At 37.7% G+C, this 18,475-nt stretch overlaps 1 protein-coding gene across 4 annotated transcripts in view; it reads left to right on the top strand.

Annotated features, from left to right (window-relative positions):
- The window catches only part of VPS13B (vacuolar protein sorting 13 homolog B), a 797,029-nt gene that overhangs the window by 472,525 nt on the left and 306,029 nt on the right, over positions 1–18,475 (top strand). For all 4 annotated transcript variants that reach the window (XM_033843006.2, XM_073794625.1, XM_073794626.1 and 1 more), the window contains one exon: positions 299–502. In XM_033843006.2, the coding sequence (XP_033698897.1) occupies positions 299–502 (204 nt within the window). The remainder of the gene's footprint in view (positions 1–298; positions 503–18,475) is intronic.

Consider the following 18,475-nt stretch of genomic DNA (forward strand, 5'->3'; position numbering starts at 1 on the left):
GAGATAATAATATGACCTCACAACATCTCAAGGATTTAAATCATAAATGTGAAAGTACTTAGAAAAATAGCAGTGCTGGGAATAATGTAAGAAATCATTATAGGATAGATACTGTTAAGTGCTAAGTTTTGGGTATGTTTACAAGTTATTAGTATGTGGTAACTTTCTAATACCTGCCTCATAGATTTGATTAACCCAGTAATCCAAAGGAAAAAAAAAGGTAATAACATGATGTTAGCAAGAAAAGTAAACATAGAATACTTATTTTATCGGTTCACTTTTTTCACTGCCTTTACAGGAGAGCCTTGAATTTAGGAATTCTTCGAGACCCTGGATCAGAAATTGAAGACAGACAATACCAAATAGATCTGCAGTCCATCAATATTGGTACTGCGCAGTGGGATCAACTAAAACCAGAGAAGGAAAGTGGCGCAGGAGGGGTGCTAACAGAGAATGAAAGAAATTCTCAGAATCCAGCCCTTGAGTGGAATATGGCCAGCAGGTGGGAAATGGCTGAGAAACTTTCTCCACGTTCTAATATTTCATTGACAGAAGAGCAATTGATGATACAGTCTTTAGCATGCCCAACTTAAGTGTTTTGGTATTCTGCATTTCATGATGATCATTAAATATATTTTGTAATTGTAGCTGATGATTTTGCTTGGAAGCGTGCTAGTACCACCACTGTTACACTGCAATTATTACAAATTTAAGGTCGTGTCATAATTTTTTTTTTAAAGCTTGTTATTTGATGAAAGTTTCCATTTCAGGCTAAGGATTCATTCACATTTTCCCTTAAAATCCATTATATTCAAAGTCAGATTTTTTTAAAGTCTTTCCTTATCAGGTTCTTGTGCTTGTTGCCTTTGTAGATCTTCTTTGAAAAAAATGTTTATTCAAGTCTTTGCCCTTTTTTTTAATAATTTTTATTTTTGGCTGCGTTGGGTCTTTGTTGCTGTGTGCAGGCTTTCTCTAGTTGTGGCGAGTGGGGGCTACTCTTCGTTGCAGTGCACAGGCTTCTCATTGCAGTGGCTTCTCTTGCTGCGGAGCACGGGTTCTAGGTTCACAAGCTTCAGTAGTTGTGGCACATGGGCTCAGTAGTTGTGCCTCATGGGCTCTAGAGTGCAGGCTCAGTAGTTGTGGTACATGGGCTTAGTTGCTCCGCGGCATGTGGGGTCTTCCCGGACCAGGGCTCAAACTCACGTCCCCTGCATTGGCAGACAGATTCTTAACCACCACTGTGCCACCAGGGAAGTCCCTTGCCCATTTTTAAATTGAGTTGTCTTTTAGTTGATGATTTGTAGGAGTTCTTTTTTTATTTAACTTTTAAATTTTTAAAATTTTTATTGAAGTAAATCTATTTACAATGTTGTGTTAGTTTCTGGTGTACAGCAAAGTGACTCAGTTATACATATACATATATATTCTTTTTTATATTCTTTTCCATTAGGGTTTATTACAAGATATTGAATATTTCTCTGTGCTATACAGTAGGACCTTGTTGTTTGCTTTATATATAATAGTTTGTATCTGCTAATCCCAAACTCCTACTTTATCCCTCCGCTTATCCCCTTTCCCCCTTGGGTAACCATAAGTTTGTTTTCTATGTCTGAGTTTATTTCTGTTTTGTAAATAAGTTCATTTGTACAATATTTTAGATTCCATATATAAGTGATATCATATGATATTTGTCTTTCTCTCACTTACCTCACTTAGTATGAAAATCTCTAGGTCCATCCCTGTTGCTACAAATGGCATTATTTCTTTCTTCTTAATGGCTGAGTAATATTCCATTGTATATATGTACCACATCTTCTTTATCCATTCATCTGTCAATGGACATTTAGGTTGCTTCCATGTCCTAGCTCTTGTAAATAGTGCTGCTATGAACATTGGGGTACATGTATCTTTCTGAATTAGAGTTTTGTGTGGATATATGCCAAGGAGTGGGATTGCTGGATCATATGGCAACTCTGTTTTTAGTTTTTTAAGGAAGCTCCATACTGTTTTCCATAGAGGCTGCACCAATTTACATTTCCACCAACAGTGTAGGAGGGTTCCCTTTTCTCCACACCCACTCCAGTATTTATTATGTGTACAAGTCTTTTTGGTGCGGGGAGGGAGTGCCAATTATTTTATTCTGTTCAGACAGAAGAAATTTACAAGAATTTATACAGTTTAGAAATATAGAGATTCCAGTTACACTGTTATTTCTATTACAAAAAATGACCAGTAAGGTAACCAATCAGAATTTCAGTTTTCTTTTGAAAATTGTCATCACAGAACATGGCAATAATTTGTAAAGTCTTAGAGTCTCTGAGACTCTTTATTCAAGTCATATCTTCAAGTACAGATTTACTTACATAGATAACAAGTTAGCAATAGATGTAAATATTCATACAAGTTTCCCTATGACACGAGAAAATAAAAATATTTTGAAAGGTCTCAATATTTTATCAAATCAGATTCTCTGAACTAAATTTAGGATGCAAAACATCATTTCTCCTTAAACAGATGCATGAAAGAAGAGATATCTTCTTTACCTCTTTTTTGTGTAGACTTTTTAGTGATGTCCATTGTGACTGGTGTGAAGTGATACCTCATTGTAGTTTTGATTTGCATTTCTCTAATAATTAACGATGTTGAGCATCTTTTCATGTGCCTATTAGCCATCTGTATGTCTTCTTTGGAGAAATGTCTACTTAGGTCTTATGCCCATTTTTCGATTGGGTTGTTTGTTTGTTTTTGTTATTGAGTTGTATGAGCTGTTTGTATATTTTGGAAATTAAGCCCTTGTCAGTTATGTCATTTACAAATATTTTCTTCCAGTCTGTAGGTTGTCTTTTCATTTTGTTTATGCTTTCCTTTGCTGTGCAAAAGCTTATAAATTTGATTAGGTCCCATTTGTTTATTTTTGCCTTGCGAGACTGACCTAAGAAAACATTGGTATGATTTATGTCAGAGAATGTTTTGCCTATGTCCTCTTCTAAGACTTTTATGGTGTCATGTCTTATATTTAAGTCTTTAAACCATTTTGAGTTTATTTTTGTGTAGGGTGTGAGGGAGTGTTCTACTTCATTGATTTACATGCAGCTGTCCAGCTTTCCCAACACCACTTGCTAAAGAGACTTCTCCTCCTTTGTCGAAGATTAATTGACCATAGGTATGTGGGTTTATTTCTGGGCTCTCTATTCCACTCCACTGATCCATATGTCTGTTTCTTGTGCCAATACCACACTGTTTTGATCACTGTAGCTTTGTAGTAATGTCTGAAGTTTGGGAGGGTTTTGCCTCTAGGCTTATTCTTTTTCCTCAATACTGCTTTGGCAATTCTGGGACTTTTATGGTTCCATATAAATTTTTGAAATATTTGTTCTAGTTCTGTGAAAAATGTTATGAGTAATTTGAAAGGGATCACATTAAATCTGTAGTTTGCTTTGGGTAGAATGGCCATTTTAACTATTAATTCTTTCAGTCCCAGAGCATGGGCTATCTTTCTATTTATCTGGATCATCTTCAGTTTCCTTTATCATTGTTTTATAGTTCTCAGCATATAAGTCTTTCACCTCCTTGATGAGGTTTATTCCTAGATTTTTTTTTGATGCAATTTTAAGACTGTTTTCTACTTTCCCTTTCTGATATTTCATTGTTAGTGTAAAGAAATGAAACCAATTTCTGTATGTTAATCTTGTATCCTTCTACCTTGCTGAATTTGTTTATCAGTACTAGCAGTTTTTGTGTAGAGTCTTTAGGGTTTTCTATATATAATATCATGTCATCTGCATATAATGACAGTTTTACCTCTTCCCTTCCAATTTGGATACCTTTTATTTCTTTTCCTGTCTGATTGCTGTGGCTAGGGCTTCCAATACTGTGTTGAATAGAAGTGGTGAGAGTGGGCATCCTTGTTTTGTTCCAGATTTTAGCAGGAAGGCTTTCAGCTTTTCACCCATTGATCATTATGTTGGCTGTGGCTTGTCATAAATTAGCTTTTATTATGTTGAGATATGTTCCCTCTATACCTTCTTTGGTAAGAGGTTTTATCATGAGTGGATGTTGAATTTTGTCAAATGCTTTTTGTGTATCTATTAAGATGATCATGTGGTTTTTGTCTTTTCTTTTGTTGATGTGTGGTGTATTTGCTTATGTTGATTGATTTGCATATGTTGAACCATCCTTGTGACCCTGCGGTGAATCCAACTTGATCACAGTGTGTGATCTTTTTTATGTGTTGTTACATTTGGTTTGCTAATATTTTGTTGAGAATTTTTGCATCTATATTCATCAAAGATATTGATTTGTAATTTTCTTTTTTGATAGTGTCTTTGTCTGGTTTTGGTATCAGGGTGATGGTGGCTTCATAGGATGACTTTGGGAGTGTTCCCTCCTCCTTAGTCTTTTGGAAGAATTTGAGAAGGATTGATATGTTCTTTGTATGTTTGGTAGAATTCCCCAGTGAAGCCACCTGGTCCTGGACTTTTGTTTGGAAGGATTTTTCTTTTTTTAACTGCAGATTCTATTTCACTTCTACTCATCAGTCTGTTCAAATTATCTATTTCTTCTTGATTCAGTTTTGGTGGGCTGTATATATCTAGAAACCTGTGCATTTCTTCTAGCTTGTCCATTTGGTTGGCATATAATTGTTCATAGTATTCTCTTAGGGTTTTTTTTTTTTTTTTTTTGTATTTCTGTGGTATAAGTTGTTATCTCTCCTCCTTCATTTCTTATTTTGTTTATTTGTGTCCCCTCTTCTTGGTGAGCCTGTCCAGAGGTCTTTTAATTTTGTTTACCCTTTCAAAGAACCAGCTCTTGGGACTTCCCTGGTGGTCCAGTGGCTAAGACTCCACACTCCCAAGGCAGGGGGCCCAAGTTCAATCCCTGGTCAGGGAACTAAATCCCACATGCTGCAACTAAAGAGCCTGCATGCTACAACTAAAGATCCCACATGCCACAACTAAAGATCCCACATGCCACAACCAAAAGATCCCATAAGCCACGACTGACATCCCACACATGGCAGCATAGATCCCACATGCTGCAACTAAGACCTGGTCCAATGAAATAAATAAATAAATATTTTTTAAAAAGGAAGAAAAACCAGCTCTTGTTTTTATTGATTTTTTTTCTATTTTTTTAATCTCTTTTATTTGTTTCCTCTCTGTTATTTATTATTTCCTTCCTTTTGCTCAGTTTAGGTTTTGTTTGTTCTTTTTCTAATTCTTTTAGGTGGTAGGTTAGGTTGTATATTTGAGATTTTCTTGATTTTGAGGAAGATCTGTATGAAATTCCCTCTTAGAAATGCTTTTGCTGCATCCCACTGTTGTGGCCTCTCCTGTTGCGGAGCACAGGCTCCGGACGCGCAGGCTCAGCAGCCACAGCTCACGGGCCCAGCCACTCCGTGGCATGTGGGATCTTCCCGGACCAGGGCACGAACCCGTGTCCCCTGCATCGGCAGGCAGACTCTCAACCACTGTGCCACCAGGGAAGCCCTATGGTTGTGTTTTCATTGTCATTTGTCTCAAGGTATTTATTTCCCCTTTGGTTTCATCATTGATCATTGGTTTTTTTTAGTAGCATGTTGTTTAGTCTCCATGTAATCATTTTTTTTGTTTCTCTTTCTGTGGTTGATTTCTAGTTTCATGCCATTGTGGACAGGAAAGATGCTTGAAATAATTTCTGTCCTCTTAAACTTGTTGTCTTGTTTTGTGTCCTACTATGTGGTCTATCCTCGAGAATGTTCCATGTGCACTTGAAAAGAATGTGTATTCTGGTTTTTTTGGATGTAATGTCCTGAAAATATCAATTAAGTCTATCTGTTCCATTGTGTTATTTAGGATCTCTATTGCTGTATTGATTCTTCTGACCGGAAGATCTGTTCATTGATGTCATTAGGGTGTTAAACTCTCCTACTATTATTGTATCCTGTCAGTTTCTTTCTTTATGTCTATTAGTATTTGTTTTATGTATCTAGGTGCTCCTATATTGGGTGCATGTATGTTAATGAGTATAATACCTTCTTCTTGTATTATATGTTGTCCTTCTTTATCTTTCTCTATGGCCTTTGTTTTAAAGTCTATTTTGTCTGATATGAGTATTACTACCCTCACTTTGTCATTTCCATTTGCATGAAATATCTTTTTCCATCCTGTCACTTTCAATCTATGTGTTTCCTTTGCCCTAAACTGGGTCTCTTGTAGGCAGCATATTGTAGGCTCTTGTTTCATTACCCAATCTGGTACTCTGTGTCTTTTGATTGGAGCATTTAGTCCATTGACATTTAAGGTAAATATTGGTAGATATGTATTTATTGCCATTTTAAACCTTGTTTTCCAGTTGATTTTGTATTTCTTCTTTGTTCCCTTCTTTTTGTTTTTCCTTTTCTGGTTTGATGGTTTTCTTTTGTACTACACTTGTGTTCTCTTCTTTTTGGTTTTTGTGAATCTATTGTATGTTTTTGATTTGTGGTTACCAGTTTTTCAGTTATGTTAAACCATTACTATAACTGCTTGCTTTAGACTGACAGTCATATAGGCTCAAACACATTCTGAAAAAAAAAGTCTACGTTTTCTTACTCCCTTCTCCCACATTTTATGATTTTGGTGTTCTCTTTTACAAATTTTCATGTTTATCCTTTCGATGTTCATTGTAGTTATCACTTTCACAGAAAATTTTTTTTTTTAATCTATGTACTGGCTTATTTAAGTGATATACTTTCCAACTGTGATTTTCTCTTTCCTATAGATTCTTGTTTCTTTTGTATTTAGAGAAGACCTTTCAATATTTCTTTTAAGATAGCTTTAGTATTGCTGTACTCTTTTAGTTCTTGCTTGTCTGAGAAATTCTTTCTCTTTCCTATTCTAAATGATAATCTTGCTGGGTAGAGTATCCTCGGTTGTTGGTTTTTTCCTTTGAGGACTTTGAATATATCTTGCTAGTCCCTTCTGGTCTGCAACATTTCTATAGGAAATCAGCTGATAGTATTATGGGGGTTCCCTTGTAACTAACTCTTCGTTTTTCTCTTGTTGCCTTAACAATCCTCTCTGTAACTTTTGCCATTTAATTACGATATGTCGTTGTGTAGGTCTGTTTAGATTCCTCTTGTTTGGGACCCTCTGTGCTTCCTTTACTTGAATATGTTTACTTCCCCAGGTTTGGGAATTTTTCACCCATAATATCTTCAAATACATGTTTGATCCCCTTCTCTCTCCCTTCTCTTTTTGGAACCCCTATTGTGCATAGGTTGGCACACTTTATATTATCTCGTAGATCTCATATGTTGCTTTCATTTTTTTTTTTTTAACTTGTCTTTCTGTCTGCAGTTCTGACTGGGTAATTTCCATTATTCTGTCTCTTCCAGATCACGTATTCATTCTTCTGTGTCATTTAGTCTGCTATTCATTACTACTAGATTGGGTTTTATCCCCAGGCACAGGAGTGCTAGTAATCCACTTGGGTGTCCTGCAGGCACTGCACTCCCAAAGCCACCAGTGGAGTAAATCCCCTGAAGTAGTGCAGCCCCTGGGCATCATCTCAGATTTCAGCCCCACCTCCATGTGTGGGCAACCACTGGCACTTGCATGCTCCCAGGCCTTGTAGATGTGTAGCTGTGCCTGCTGTGAGCACACCAACAATGAAGATGCTATGGTGGGGCCCCACCCCTCCCTTCAGAGAGTGTATTAGCAACAGCAGACCAGGATATTGCGGCTCAGACCACACTCCAGTCCCTTCAGGCTGTCTCCGTCCAGCCAACCCCAGTCCTCTCCCGAGTCTGTCTGCTGAAGCTTGAGTTTCAACACCCCAGTCCCCGCACACACCAGCAGGCACATGTCTTAGGTTTGGGAGTGCATCGAGGTGGCCAGCACCATCTGTGCTGGTCTCTCTCTGTTCTGCCTGCTGTACTCTGGCTGCTGCACTCTCCTCTGAGCCTCTGAAGCTCCCTATCTATCCCAGCTGATCTCCCAGCCAAAGCAGGGGGTTCCCAGGTTGAGCAAACCTTTCCTCTTTCACAACTCCCTCCCAGGAGTACAGGTCCTGTCCTGATTCCTTTTTGTTTCTTTCTTTTGTCCTTCCTGGTTACGTGGTGATATTTCTTGCAGCTTTGGTTGTAAGAGATCTTCTGCCAGCATTCAGTAGGTATTCTGTGAGAATTGTTCCACATGTAGATGTATTTTTGATTTATTTGTGAGAGGAGGTGAACTCCACATCCTTCTGTTCCACCATCTTGATCTGGGCCAGGAGTTCTTTATTTTTTATGAGTACTATACCCTTATCAGATATATGATTCACAAATGATCTTTTCATTTTCTTGGTAGTGATCTTTGATGCACAAGTTTTTAACTTCAGTAAAGTCTCATCTATTTTTTTCTCTTGTTGCCTATGCTTTTGGTGTCATATCTAAGAATTCATTGCCAAATTCAAGGTCGTGAAGATTTATCCCTGTATTATTCTAAGAGTTTTATGGGTTTAGTGCTTATAATTAGGTTGTTGATTTATTTTAATGTTTTTTGTTTGTTTATTTTTGTATACAGTATGTAATAAAAGCCCAACCTCATTCTTTTGCATGTTGGATATCCAGTTGTCCCAGCACCATTTGCTGAAGAGAGTGTTCTTTTCCCATTGAATGGTCTTGGCACCCTTGTCAAAAATTAACCGACTTTTGAACATCCAATTTATGCCATGGAATGTCTTTTACACCAAAGATACAAAATAAAATAACTTCTAATATGTGTCTATCCCTTTCAGAGCTCATCACCCAATCAGAAAAACAGACAGGTTAATTAACTATTCAGGTACAATGTGGAAAAGTCCTCTGATAGATATAAGTAAATATACTTAGGATTGTAGAAAAGCCACATCAAAATTGAGATAAACACACTTCATGCATATAAGACATCGCAGGCTAATAGATGTGACATAACACATAAACAGAAGAATAAAATAAATCTAAAATTGATGTATGTATATATGGAAACTAAAAAAGAAAAAATAGTTCTGATGAACCTAGGGGCAGCACAGAAATAAAGACACATACGTAGAGAATGGACTTGAGGACCTGGGGAGGGGGAGGGGAGGCTGGGACAAAGTGAGAGAGTAGCATTGACATATATACACTACCAAATGTAAAGTAGATAGCTAGTGGGAAGCAGCCGCATAGCACAGGGAGATCAGCTCAGTGCTTTGTGTCCACCTAGAGGGGTGGGATAGGGCGTGTGGGAGGGAGGGATATGCAAGAGGGAAGAGATATGGGGATATATGTATACATATAGCTGATTCACTTTGTTATACAGCAGAAACTAACACAACATTGTAAAGCAATTATACTCCAATAAGATGTTTAAAAAAAATGTGGAGTGATTTAGAAGGGGCTAAATGGAGATTGGAGGGGGAAGTGCCAAAAATGGAACGCCACGTGGCTCTCTAGCACCGTCGCTAGATGATGCTATGTGTAATTTTGCATGCTGATTATGTTCCACTTGTAATGTTGGAATTTTCCTTATTATTATAAATCCTTGGCCCCCAAATGTTCCGTTAAATGGATATTCACAACTTAAAAAAATAAAGATAAAACTAAAATAAAATCGATGTAGGTACAAATAGAGAATTAAAAGAAAGAAATGAATGACTAACTCCGTGCGTGGGTTCTCAGGGAAGGTTTCACAGAATATATGGCTTTTGAATTTGTTTCCACAAAGTACGAGTGGCAGGAGAGGGGAGGGGGCATTTTGAACTAAGAAAGTATAAAAACTTGGCATGTTTTATTCACTTCTGAATACCAAGCACATAGTATCATGCTTGGCACATAATAGGAAGTTTGTGAAGATTTGAGTGAAATAATGAGAGATCGAATGATTAGATGATTAAGTAAAGCTAACAAATCAAGTGCCTGAATCTGAGTGTTCCTGAGAGATACTGATTCAAATAAAGACAAGAATTTTTAGATCTGATGTTGTTTAGTTCTGCTGATTAATCTTGACAGAAATACAAACAGAACCATAATATCATTAGATTTTTGTTTTTCAATAGGTATTACAGGTAGAACTCAAAAGATATACAGTGAAGAATAATTTACTCCCTTCCTTAACCGTTATTAAATGGCAGTCTTTATAATGGTTTTCATTTATTCCTCCTGATACATTACTCACATTTTGTCTGTAATCATAATGTGTTTCTGTGTGAATGATTGTGAGAAGGAAGCAGGGAAGTGTTAAGCATAAGGAATCATCAAATTTTAAAACTCGCAGATCTCTTGCTTCCAAAACCTTAATTTTTCAGCTGACGGAATACATCAGGGTTCAATCAGGGCAGGACAACCACTATAAGTATTGTAACATAAGGGATTTATTTTAGGAGTAAGACCTTATCCAATTGTGGAAGAAGCTGGGTGACCTGGGTAAAAATTTGTAGCACCCCAGGGAACCTGGGAAGCCAGGCACGTCCAGTGGCTGGAGGGACCACCAAAGGCTGGTAGGCAAGTCCATGGGAGGTTATTGCTTCTGCTTCTGGAGTTGAGCCTGCAGTTGCTATTGGCCAGCAGAGCCAACAATCAGGAAAAAGTCACAAAGGTGGGAAGAGTGAGGACAAGCTGGAATCTGCTGGTACCTCTGCATCGTAATTTCACTGCTATTTAAAACAGTATGACTGTCAGAGAATATTGTCTGTTATTTCTCTTCCACATTCCAACTCTCTTGCAATTTTCTTTCTAAACTCTGAACCGTTCTTAGCAAGTTACGGAACAAAACCACTACAGCAAACTAAGTTTGAGGAGATTCCTTTGCTTGTCTAGTGTCACTTAAAAATACAGCTAAGTGTGGAACCTCGGTTTGCTTCCTCTTAGTCAATTACTTTTCTTGTACGCAGTACTCTGACGCCTTACTCTTATGCTAAGTTCCTTGTTAGTTAATCGCCTGTTTTCTTTTAGCAACCATTTTTACTGCATCTGGGCTTATTTTTATAATCTGAGGTAGTGAAGTGATGAGAACTAAAATAACCTGTACTGATGTCTGCCATGTTCAGGTTACACATTAAAATCACTATTGCTGTTTGACATGGTGATTAGAGCTTTCAGGGTGTGTGGGATGGTGTGGAAAGTTTATCTTGTAATTTCCCGAAAATGCCAATGAGCCTTAATTCTCCAAGTTAATATGATTTTCTTGTTTGTAATATTTAAAGATAAAATTTGAATAGAGTTGAAAACTACAGTTAAAAAATAAATAATTTAGTTTTTATAGCAAATGCTTTTATTTGGCCCTCTCACTATCTGTGTTTGATTTCCTTGTGTAAATTATCTTTCTGACTTTATTGAGAGAAATAGAACATATTTATTTGTTTGAGTATTTTGATGTACATGGACCACATTACATATACTACCCTTTGGCCTTTTTCACCACACATAGGATTTTTTTTTAATTAATTAATTAATTTTATTTTTGGCTGTGTTGAGTCTTCATTGCTGCGCAAGGGCTTGATCTAGTTGTGGCGAGCGGGGGATACTCTTCGTTGTGGTGCGTGGGCTTCTCATTGCAGTGGCTTCTTTTGTTGAGGAGCATGGGCTCTAGGTGTGAGGGCTTCAGTAGTTGTGGCACTCGGGATCAGTAGTTGTGGCTCACAGGCTCTAGAGCTCAGGCTCAGTAGTTGTGGCGCACGGGCTTAGTTGCTCCGCGGTATGTGGGATCTTCCCAGTCCAGGGCTTGAACCCGCATTCCCTACACTGACAGGCAGATTCTCAACAACTGCATCACCAGGGAAGACCCACAGATAGGATTTTTTTAAATTGTTATTACTGTGTTTACTTAGCAGGCTGAATTTGAATTTCACACGATCTTAAAATCTATCCGTTCTATGCTCAACAGGGTAAGTAACATTGACTATGTGGAAGTATGGCATTATGTTGCTATTAAAGTACCTGAAGCATGAATAATGCCTTAATTCTGAGAGATCATGACTATTCATTGTTATCTTACATTTTTACTTTTTTTTTGTATTTACTTCTGATGTTTTTTTTAACATCTTTATTGGAGCATAATTGTTTTACAATGGTGTTTTAGTTTCTGCTTTATAAAAAGGGAATCAGCTATACTATACATATATCTCCATATATCCTCCCTCTTGCATCTCCCTCCCTCCCACCCTCCCTATCCCACCCGTCTAGGTGGTCACAAAGCACCGAGCTGATCTGCCTGTGCTATGCGACTGTTTCTCACTAGCTATCGATTTTACATTTGGTAGTGTATATATGTACATACCACTCTCTCACTTTGTCTCAGCTTACCGTTCCCCCTCCCCGTGTCCTCAAGTCCGTTCTATATATAGTAGGTCTGCATCTTTATTCCCATCCTGCCCCAAGGTTCTTCATGACCATGCTTTATTTTTTAGATTCCATATACATGTGTTAGCATACGGTATTTGTTTTTCTCTTTCTGACTTACTTCACTCTGTATGACAGATTCTAGGTCCATCCACCTCACTACAAATACCTCAATTTCGTTTTCTTTTATGATTGAGTTTTATTCCATTGTATATATGTGCCACATCTTCTTTATCTATTCATCTTTCGATGGACACTTAGGTTGCTTCCATGCCCTGGCTATTGTAAATAGAGCTGCAGTGAACATTGTGGTACATGACTCTTTTTGAGTTATGGTTTTCTCAAGGTGTATACCCAGTAGTGGGATTGCTGGGTGATATGATCGTTCTATTTTTAGTATTTTAAGGGACCTCCATACCGTTCTCCATAGTGGCTGTATCAATTTACATTCCCACCAACAGTGCAAGAAGGTTCCCTTTTCTCCACACCCTCTCCAGCATTTGTTTGTAGATTTTTGATGATGGCCATTCTGACTGGTGTGAGGTGATACCTCATTGTAGTTTTGATTTGCATTTCTCTAATGACTAATAATGTTGAGCATTCTTTCATGTGTTTGTTGGCAATCTGTATATCTTCTTTGGAAAAATGTCTATTTAGGTCTTCTGCCCATTTTTGGACTGGTTGTTTTTTTGATATTGAGCTGCATGAGCTGCTTGTAAATTTTGGAGATTAATCCTTTGTCAGTTGCTTCATTTGCAAATATTTTCTCCTATTCTGAGGGTTGTTGTTTTGTCTTGTTTATGGTTTCCTTTGCTGTGCAAAAGCTTTTCAATTTCATTAGGTCCCATTTGTTTATTTTTGTTTTTATTTCCATTTTTCTAGGAGGTGGGTCAAAAAGGATCTTGCTGTGATTTATGTCATAGAGTGTTCTGCATATGTTTTCCTCTAAGAGTTTTATAGTGGCTGGCCTTACGTTTAGGTCTTTAATCCATTTTCAGTTTATTTTTGTCTGTGGTGTTAGGGAGTGTTCTAATTTCATTGTTTTAGATGTAGCTGTCCACTTTTCTCAGCACCACTTATTGAAGAGGCTGTTTTTTCTCCATTGTATATTCTTGCCTTGTTTATCAAAGACAAGGGGACCATATGTGCGTGGATTTATCTCTGGGCTTTCTATCCTATTCCATCGATCTGTATTTCTCTTTTTGTGCCAGTACCGTACTCTCTTGATTACTGTAGCTTTGTAGTATAGTCTGAAGTCAGGGAGCCTGATTCCTCCAGCTCCGTTTTTCTTTCTCAAAATTGCTTGGCTATTTGGGATCTTTTGTGTTTCCATACAAATTGTGCAATTTTTTGTTCTAATTCTGTGAAAAATGCCACTGGTAGCTTGATAGGGATTGCATTGAATCTGTAGATTGCTTTGGGTAGTACAGTCATTTTCACAATGTTGATTCTTCCAATCCAAGAACATGGTATATCTCTCCATCTGTTTGTATCATCTTTAATTTCTTTCATCAGTGTCTTACAGTGTTCTGCATACAGTTCTTTGGTCTCCTTAGGTAGGTTTATTCCTAGGTATTTGATTCTTTTTGTTGCAGTGGTAAGTGGGAGTGTTTCCTTAATTACTCTTTCAGATTTTTCATCATTAGTGTATAGGAATACAAGAGATTTCTGTGCATTAATTTTATATCCAGCTTCTTTACAAAATACATTGATTAGCTCTAGTAGTTTTCTGCTACCATCTTTGGGATTCTCTATATATAGTATCATGTCATCTGCAAACTGTGACATTTTTACTTCTTCTTTTACGATTTGGTTCCTTTTATTTCTTTTTCTTCTTTGATTGCTGTGCCTAAAACTTCCAAAAATATATTGAATAATAGTAGTGAGAGTGTGCAACCTTGTCTTGTTCCTGATCTTAGTGGAAATGGTTTCAATTTTTCACCATTCAGAATGATGTTGGCTATGGGTTTATTATATAAGACCTTTATTATGTTGAGGTAAGTTCCACCCATGCCTACTTTTTGAAGAGTTTTTATCATAAATGGGATTTGAATTTTATCGAAAGCTTTTTCTGCATCTATTCAGATAATCATATAGTTTTTCTCCTTCATTGTGTTAATATGGTTTATCACATTGATTGATTTCATATATTGAAGAATCCTTGCATTCCTGGGATAAACCCACTTGATCATGGTGTATGATCCTTTGAATGTGCTGTTGGATTCTCTTTGCTAGTATTTTGTTGAGGATTTTTGCATCTATGTTCATCAGTGATGTTGGTCTGTAGTTTTTTTTGTGTGTGACATCGTTGTCTGGTTTTGATATCAGGGTGATGGTGGCCTCATAGAATGAGTTTGTGAGTGTTCTTTCCTCTGCTATATTTTGGAAGAGATTGAGAAGGATAGGTGTTAGCTCCCCTCTAAATGTTTGATAGAATTCGCCTGTGAATCCTCCTGGTCCTGGGCTTTTGTTTGCTGGAATATTTTTAATCACAGTCTCAATTGCAGTGCTTGTGATTGGTCTGTTTATATTTTCTGTTTCTTCTTGGTTCAGTCTCGGAAGGTTGTGCTTTTCTAAGAATTTGTCCATTTCTTCCAGGTTGTCCATTTTATTGGCATAGAGTTGCTTGTAGTAATCCGTCATGATCTTTTGTATTTCTGCAGTGTCAATTGTTACTTCTCCTTTTTCATTTCTCATTCTGTTGATTTGAGTCTTCTCCCTTTTTTTCTTGATGAGTCTGGCTAATGGTTTATCAATTTTGTTTATCTTCTCAAAGAATCTACGTTTAGTTTTATTGATGTTAGCTGTTGTTTCCTTCATTTTATTTCATTTATTTCTGATCTGATCTTTATGATTTCTTTTCTTCTGCTATCTTTGGGGTTTTTTGGTTCTTCTTTCTCTTATTGCTTTAGGTTTAAGGTTAGGTTATTTATGTGAGATATTTCTTGTTTCTTAAGTAGGATTGTATTGCTATAAACTTCCCTCTTAAAACTGCTTTTGCTGCATCCGATAGGTTTTGGGTTGTTCTGTTTTCATTGTCATTTGTTTCTAGGTATTTTTTGATTTCTTCAGTGATCACTTCATTATTAAGTAGTGTATTGTTTAGCCTCCATGTGTTTGTATTTTTTACAGATTTTTTTTCCTGTAATTGGTATCTACTCTCATAGCTTTGTGGTTGGAAAAGATAGTTGATACGATTTCAGTTTTCTTAAACTTACCAAGGCTTGACTTGTGACCCATGATATGATCTATCCTGGAGAATGTCTCATGACACTTGGGAAAAACAGTGTATTCTGTTGTTTTTCGATGGAATGTCTTATAGATATCAATTAAGTCCATTTTGTTTAATGTATCACTTAAAGCTTGTGTTTCCTTATTTATTTTCATTTTGGATGATCTGTCCATTGGTGAAAGTGGGGTGTGAAACTTCGCTACTATGTTTGTGTTACTGTCAATATTCCCTTTTATGGCTGTTAGCGTTTGCCTTATGTATTGAGGTGCTCCTATGTTGGGTAGATAAATTTTTTTTTTTTTTTTTTGGTATGTGGGCCTCTCGCCATTGTGGCCTCTCCCGTTGCAGAGCACAGGCTCCGGATGCGCAGGCTCAGCGGCCATGGCTCACGGGCACAGCTGCTCCGCGGCACGTGGGATCTTCCTGGACAGGGGTACAAACCCATGTTCCCTGCATCGGCAGGCGGACTCTCAACCACTGCGCCACCAGGGAAGCCCATAAATATTTACAATTGTTATATTTTCTTCTTGGATTGATCCCTTGATCTTTATGTAGTGTCTGTCTTTTTCTCTTGTACTAGTCTTTCTTTTATAGTCTATTTTGTCTGATATGAGAATTGCTACTCCAGCTTTCTTCTGATTTCCATTTGCATGGAATATCTTTTTCCATCCCTTCTACTTTCAGTCTGTATGTGTCCCTAGGTCTGAAGTAGGTCTCTTGTAGACAGCATATATACGAGTCTTGTTTTGGTATCCATTCAGCCAGTCTACGTCTTTTGGTTGGAGCATTTAATCCATTTACATTTAAGGTAATTATTTACATATATGTTTCTATTACCATTTTCTTAATTGTTTTGGGTTGGTTATCACAGGTCTTTTCCTTCTCTTGTGTTTCCTGCCTAGAGAAGTTCCTTTAGGATTTGTTGTAAAGCTGGTTTCGTGGTGCTGAATTCTCTTAGGTTTTGCTTGTCTGTAAAGGTTTTAATTTCTCCATCAAATCTGAATGAGGTCCTTGCTGGGTAGAATAATCTTGGTTGTAGTTCTTTCCCCTTTCATCACTTTAAATATGTCCTGCCACTCCCTTCTGGCTTGCAGAGTTTCTGCTGAAAGATAAGCTGTTACCCAATGGGGAGTCCCATACATGTTATTTGTTGTTTTTCCCTTGCTGCTTTTAATATTTTTTCGTTGTATTTAATTTTTGATAGTTTAATTAATATGTGTCTTGGCGTGTTTCTCCTTGGATTTATCCTGTATTGACTCTCTTTGCTTACTTGATTAACTATTTCTTTTCCCATATTAGGGAAGTTTTCAACTATAATCTCTTCAGATATTTTCTCAGTCCCTTTCTTTTTCTCTTCTTCTTCTGAGACCCCTATAATTCGAATGTTGGTGTGTTTAATGTTGTCCCAGAGGTCTCAGACACTGTCCTCAATTCTTTTCATTCTTCTTCCTTTATTCTGCTCTGCAGTACTTATTTCCACTATTTTATCTTCCAGGTCACTTCTCTGTTCTTCTGCCTCAGTTATTCTGCTATTGATTCCTTCTAGAGAATTTTTAATTTCATTTCTTGTGTTGCTCATCATTATTCATATGCTCTTTTGTTCCTCTAGGTCCTTATTAAACATTTCTTGTATTTTCTCCATTCTATTTCCAAGATTTTGGATCATGTTTACTATCATTACTCTGAATTCTTTTTCAAGTAGACTGCCTATTTCCTTTCATTTGTTTGGTCTGGTGGGTTTTTACCTTGCTCTTTCATCTGCTGTGTATTTCTGTGTGTTGTCATTTTGCTTAACTTACTATTTGGGGGTCTCCTTTTTGCAGGCTTCAGGTTCGTAATTCCCATTTTTTTTGGTGTCTGTCCCCAGTGGCTAAGGTTGGTTCAGTGGGTTGTATAGGCTTCCTGGTGGAGGGGACTAGTGCCTGTTTTCTGGTGGGTGAGGCTGGGTCTTGTCTTTCTCCTGGGCAGGTCCATGTGTTGTGGTGTGTTTTGGGGTGTCTGTGGCCTTATTATGATTTTAGGCAGCCTCTCTGCTAATGTATGGGGTTGTGTTCCTGTCTTGCAAGTTGATTGACATAGGGTGTCCAGCACTGGAGCTTGTTAGTCATTGAGTGGAGCTGGGTCTTGGCGTTGCAATGGAGATCTCTGGGAGATTTTCACTGTTTGATATTACGTGGTGCTGGGACGTCTTTGGTGGACCAGTGTCCTGAACTCGGCTCTCCCACCTCAGCGGCCCAGGCCTGACACCTGGCCAGAGCACCAAGACCCTGCCATCCACATGGCTCAGAATAAAAGGCTGAAAAAAAGAAAGAGAAAAATAAATAAATAAAATAAAGTTATTAAAAATAAAAAAGATTAAAAAGTATTAAGAAAAGAAAAGAAAGAAAGAAGAGAGCAACCAAACCAAAAAACAAATCCACCAGTAATAACAACCACTAAAAACTATACTAAAAAAACAAAAACAAAAAACAGAACCTTAGGATAAATGGTAAAATCAAAGCTATACAGACAAAATCACACAGAGACACATACACGTACACTCTCACAAAAAAACAAAAAGGGAAAATATATATATATATCATTGCTCCCAAAGTCCACTGCCTCAATTTGGAATGAATCATTGTCTCTTCAGGTATTCCACAGATGCAGGTTACATCAAGTTGATTGTGGAGATTTAATCCGCTGCTCCTGAGGCTACTGGGAGAGATTTTCCTTTCTCTTCTTTGTTTGCACAGCTCCTGGGGCTCACCTTTGCATTTGGCCCCACCTCTGCATGTAGGTCACCTGAGGGCATCTGTTCTTCGCTCAGACAGGACTGGGTTAAAGGAGCTGCTGATTAGGGGGCTCTGGCTCACTCAGTCTGTGGGGAGGGAGGGGTACGGATGCGGGGTGAGCCTGCGGCGGCAGAGGCCGGTTGCACCAGCCTGAGGCGCACCATG

Source organism: Tursiops truncatus, chromosome 17 (genome assembly GCF_011762595.2).
Source record: "Tursiops truncatus isolate mTurTru1 chromosome 17, mTurTru1.mat.Y, whole genome shotgun sequence".
Classification (NCBI taxonomy): Eukaryota; Metazoa; Chordata; class Mammalia; order Artiodactyla; family Delphinidae; genus Tursiops; species Tursiops truncatus.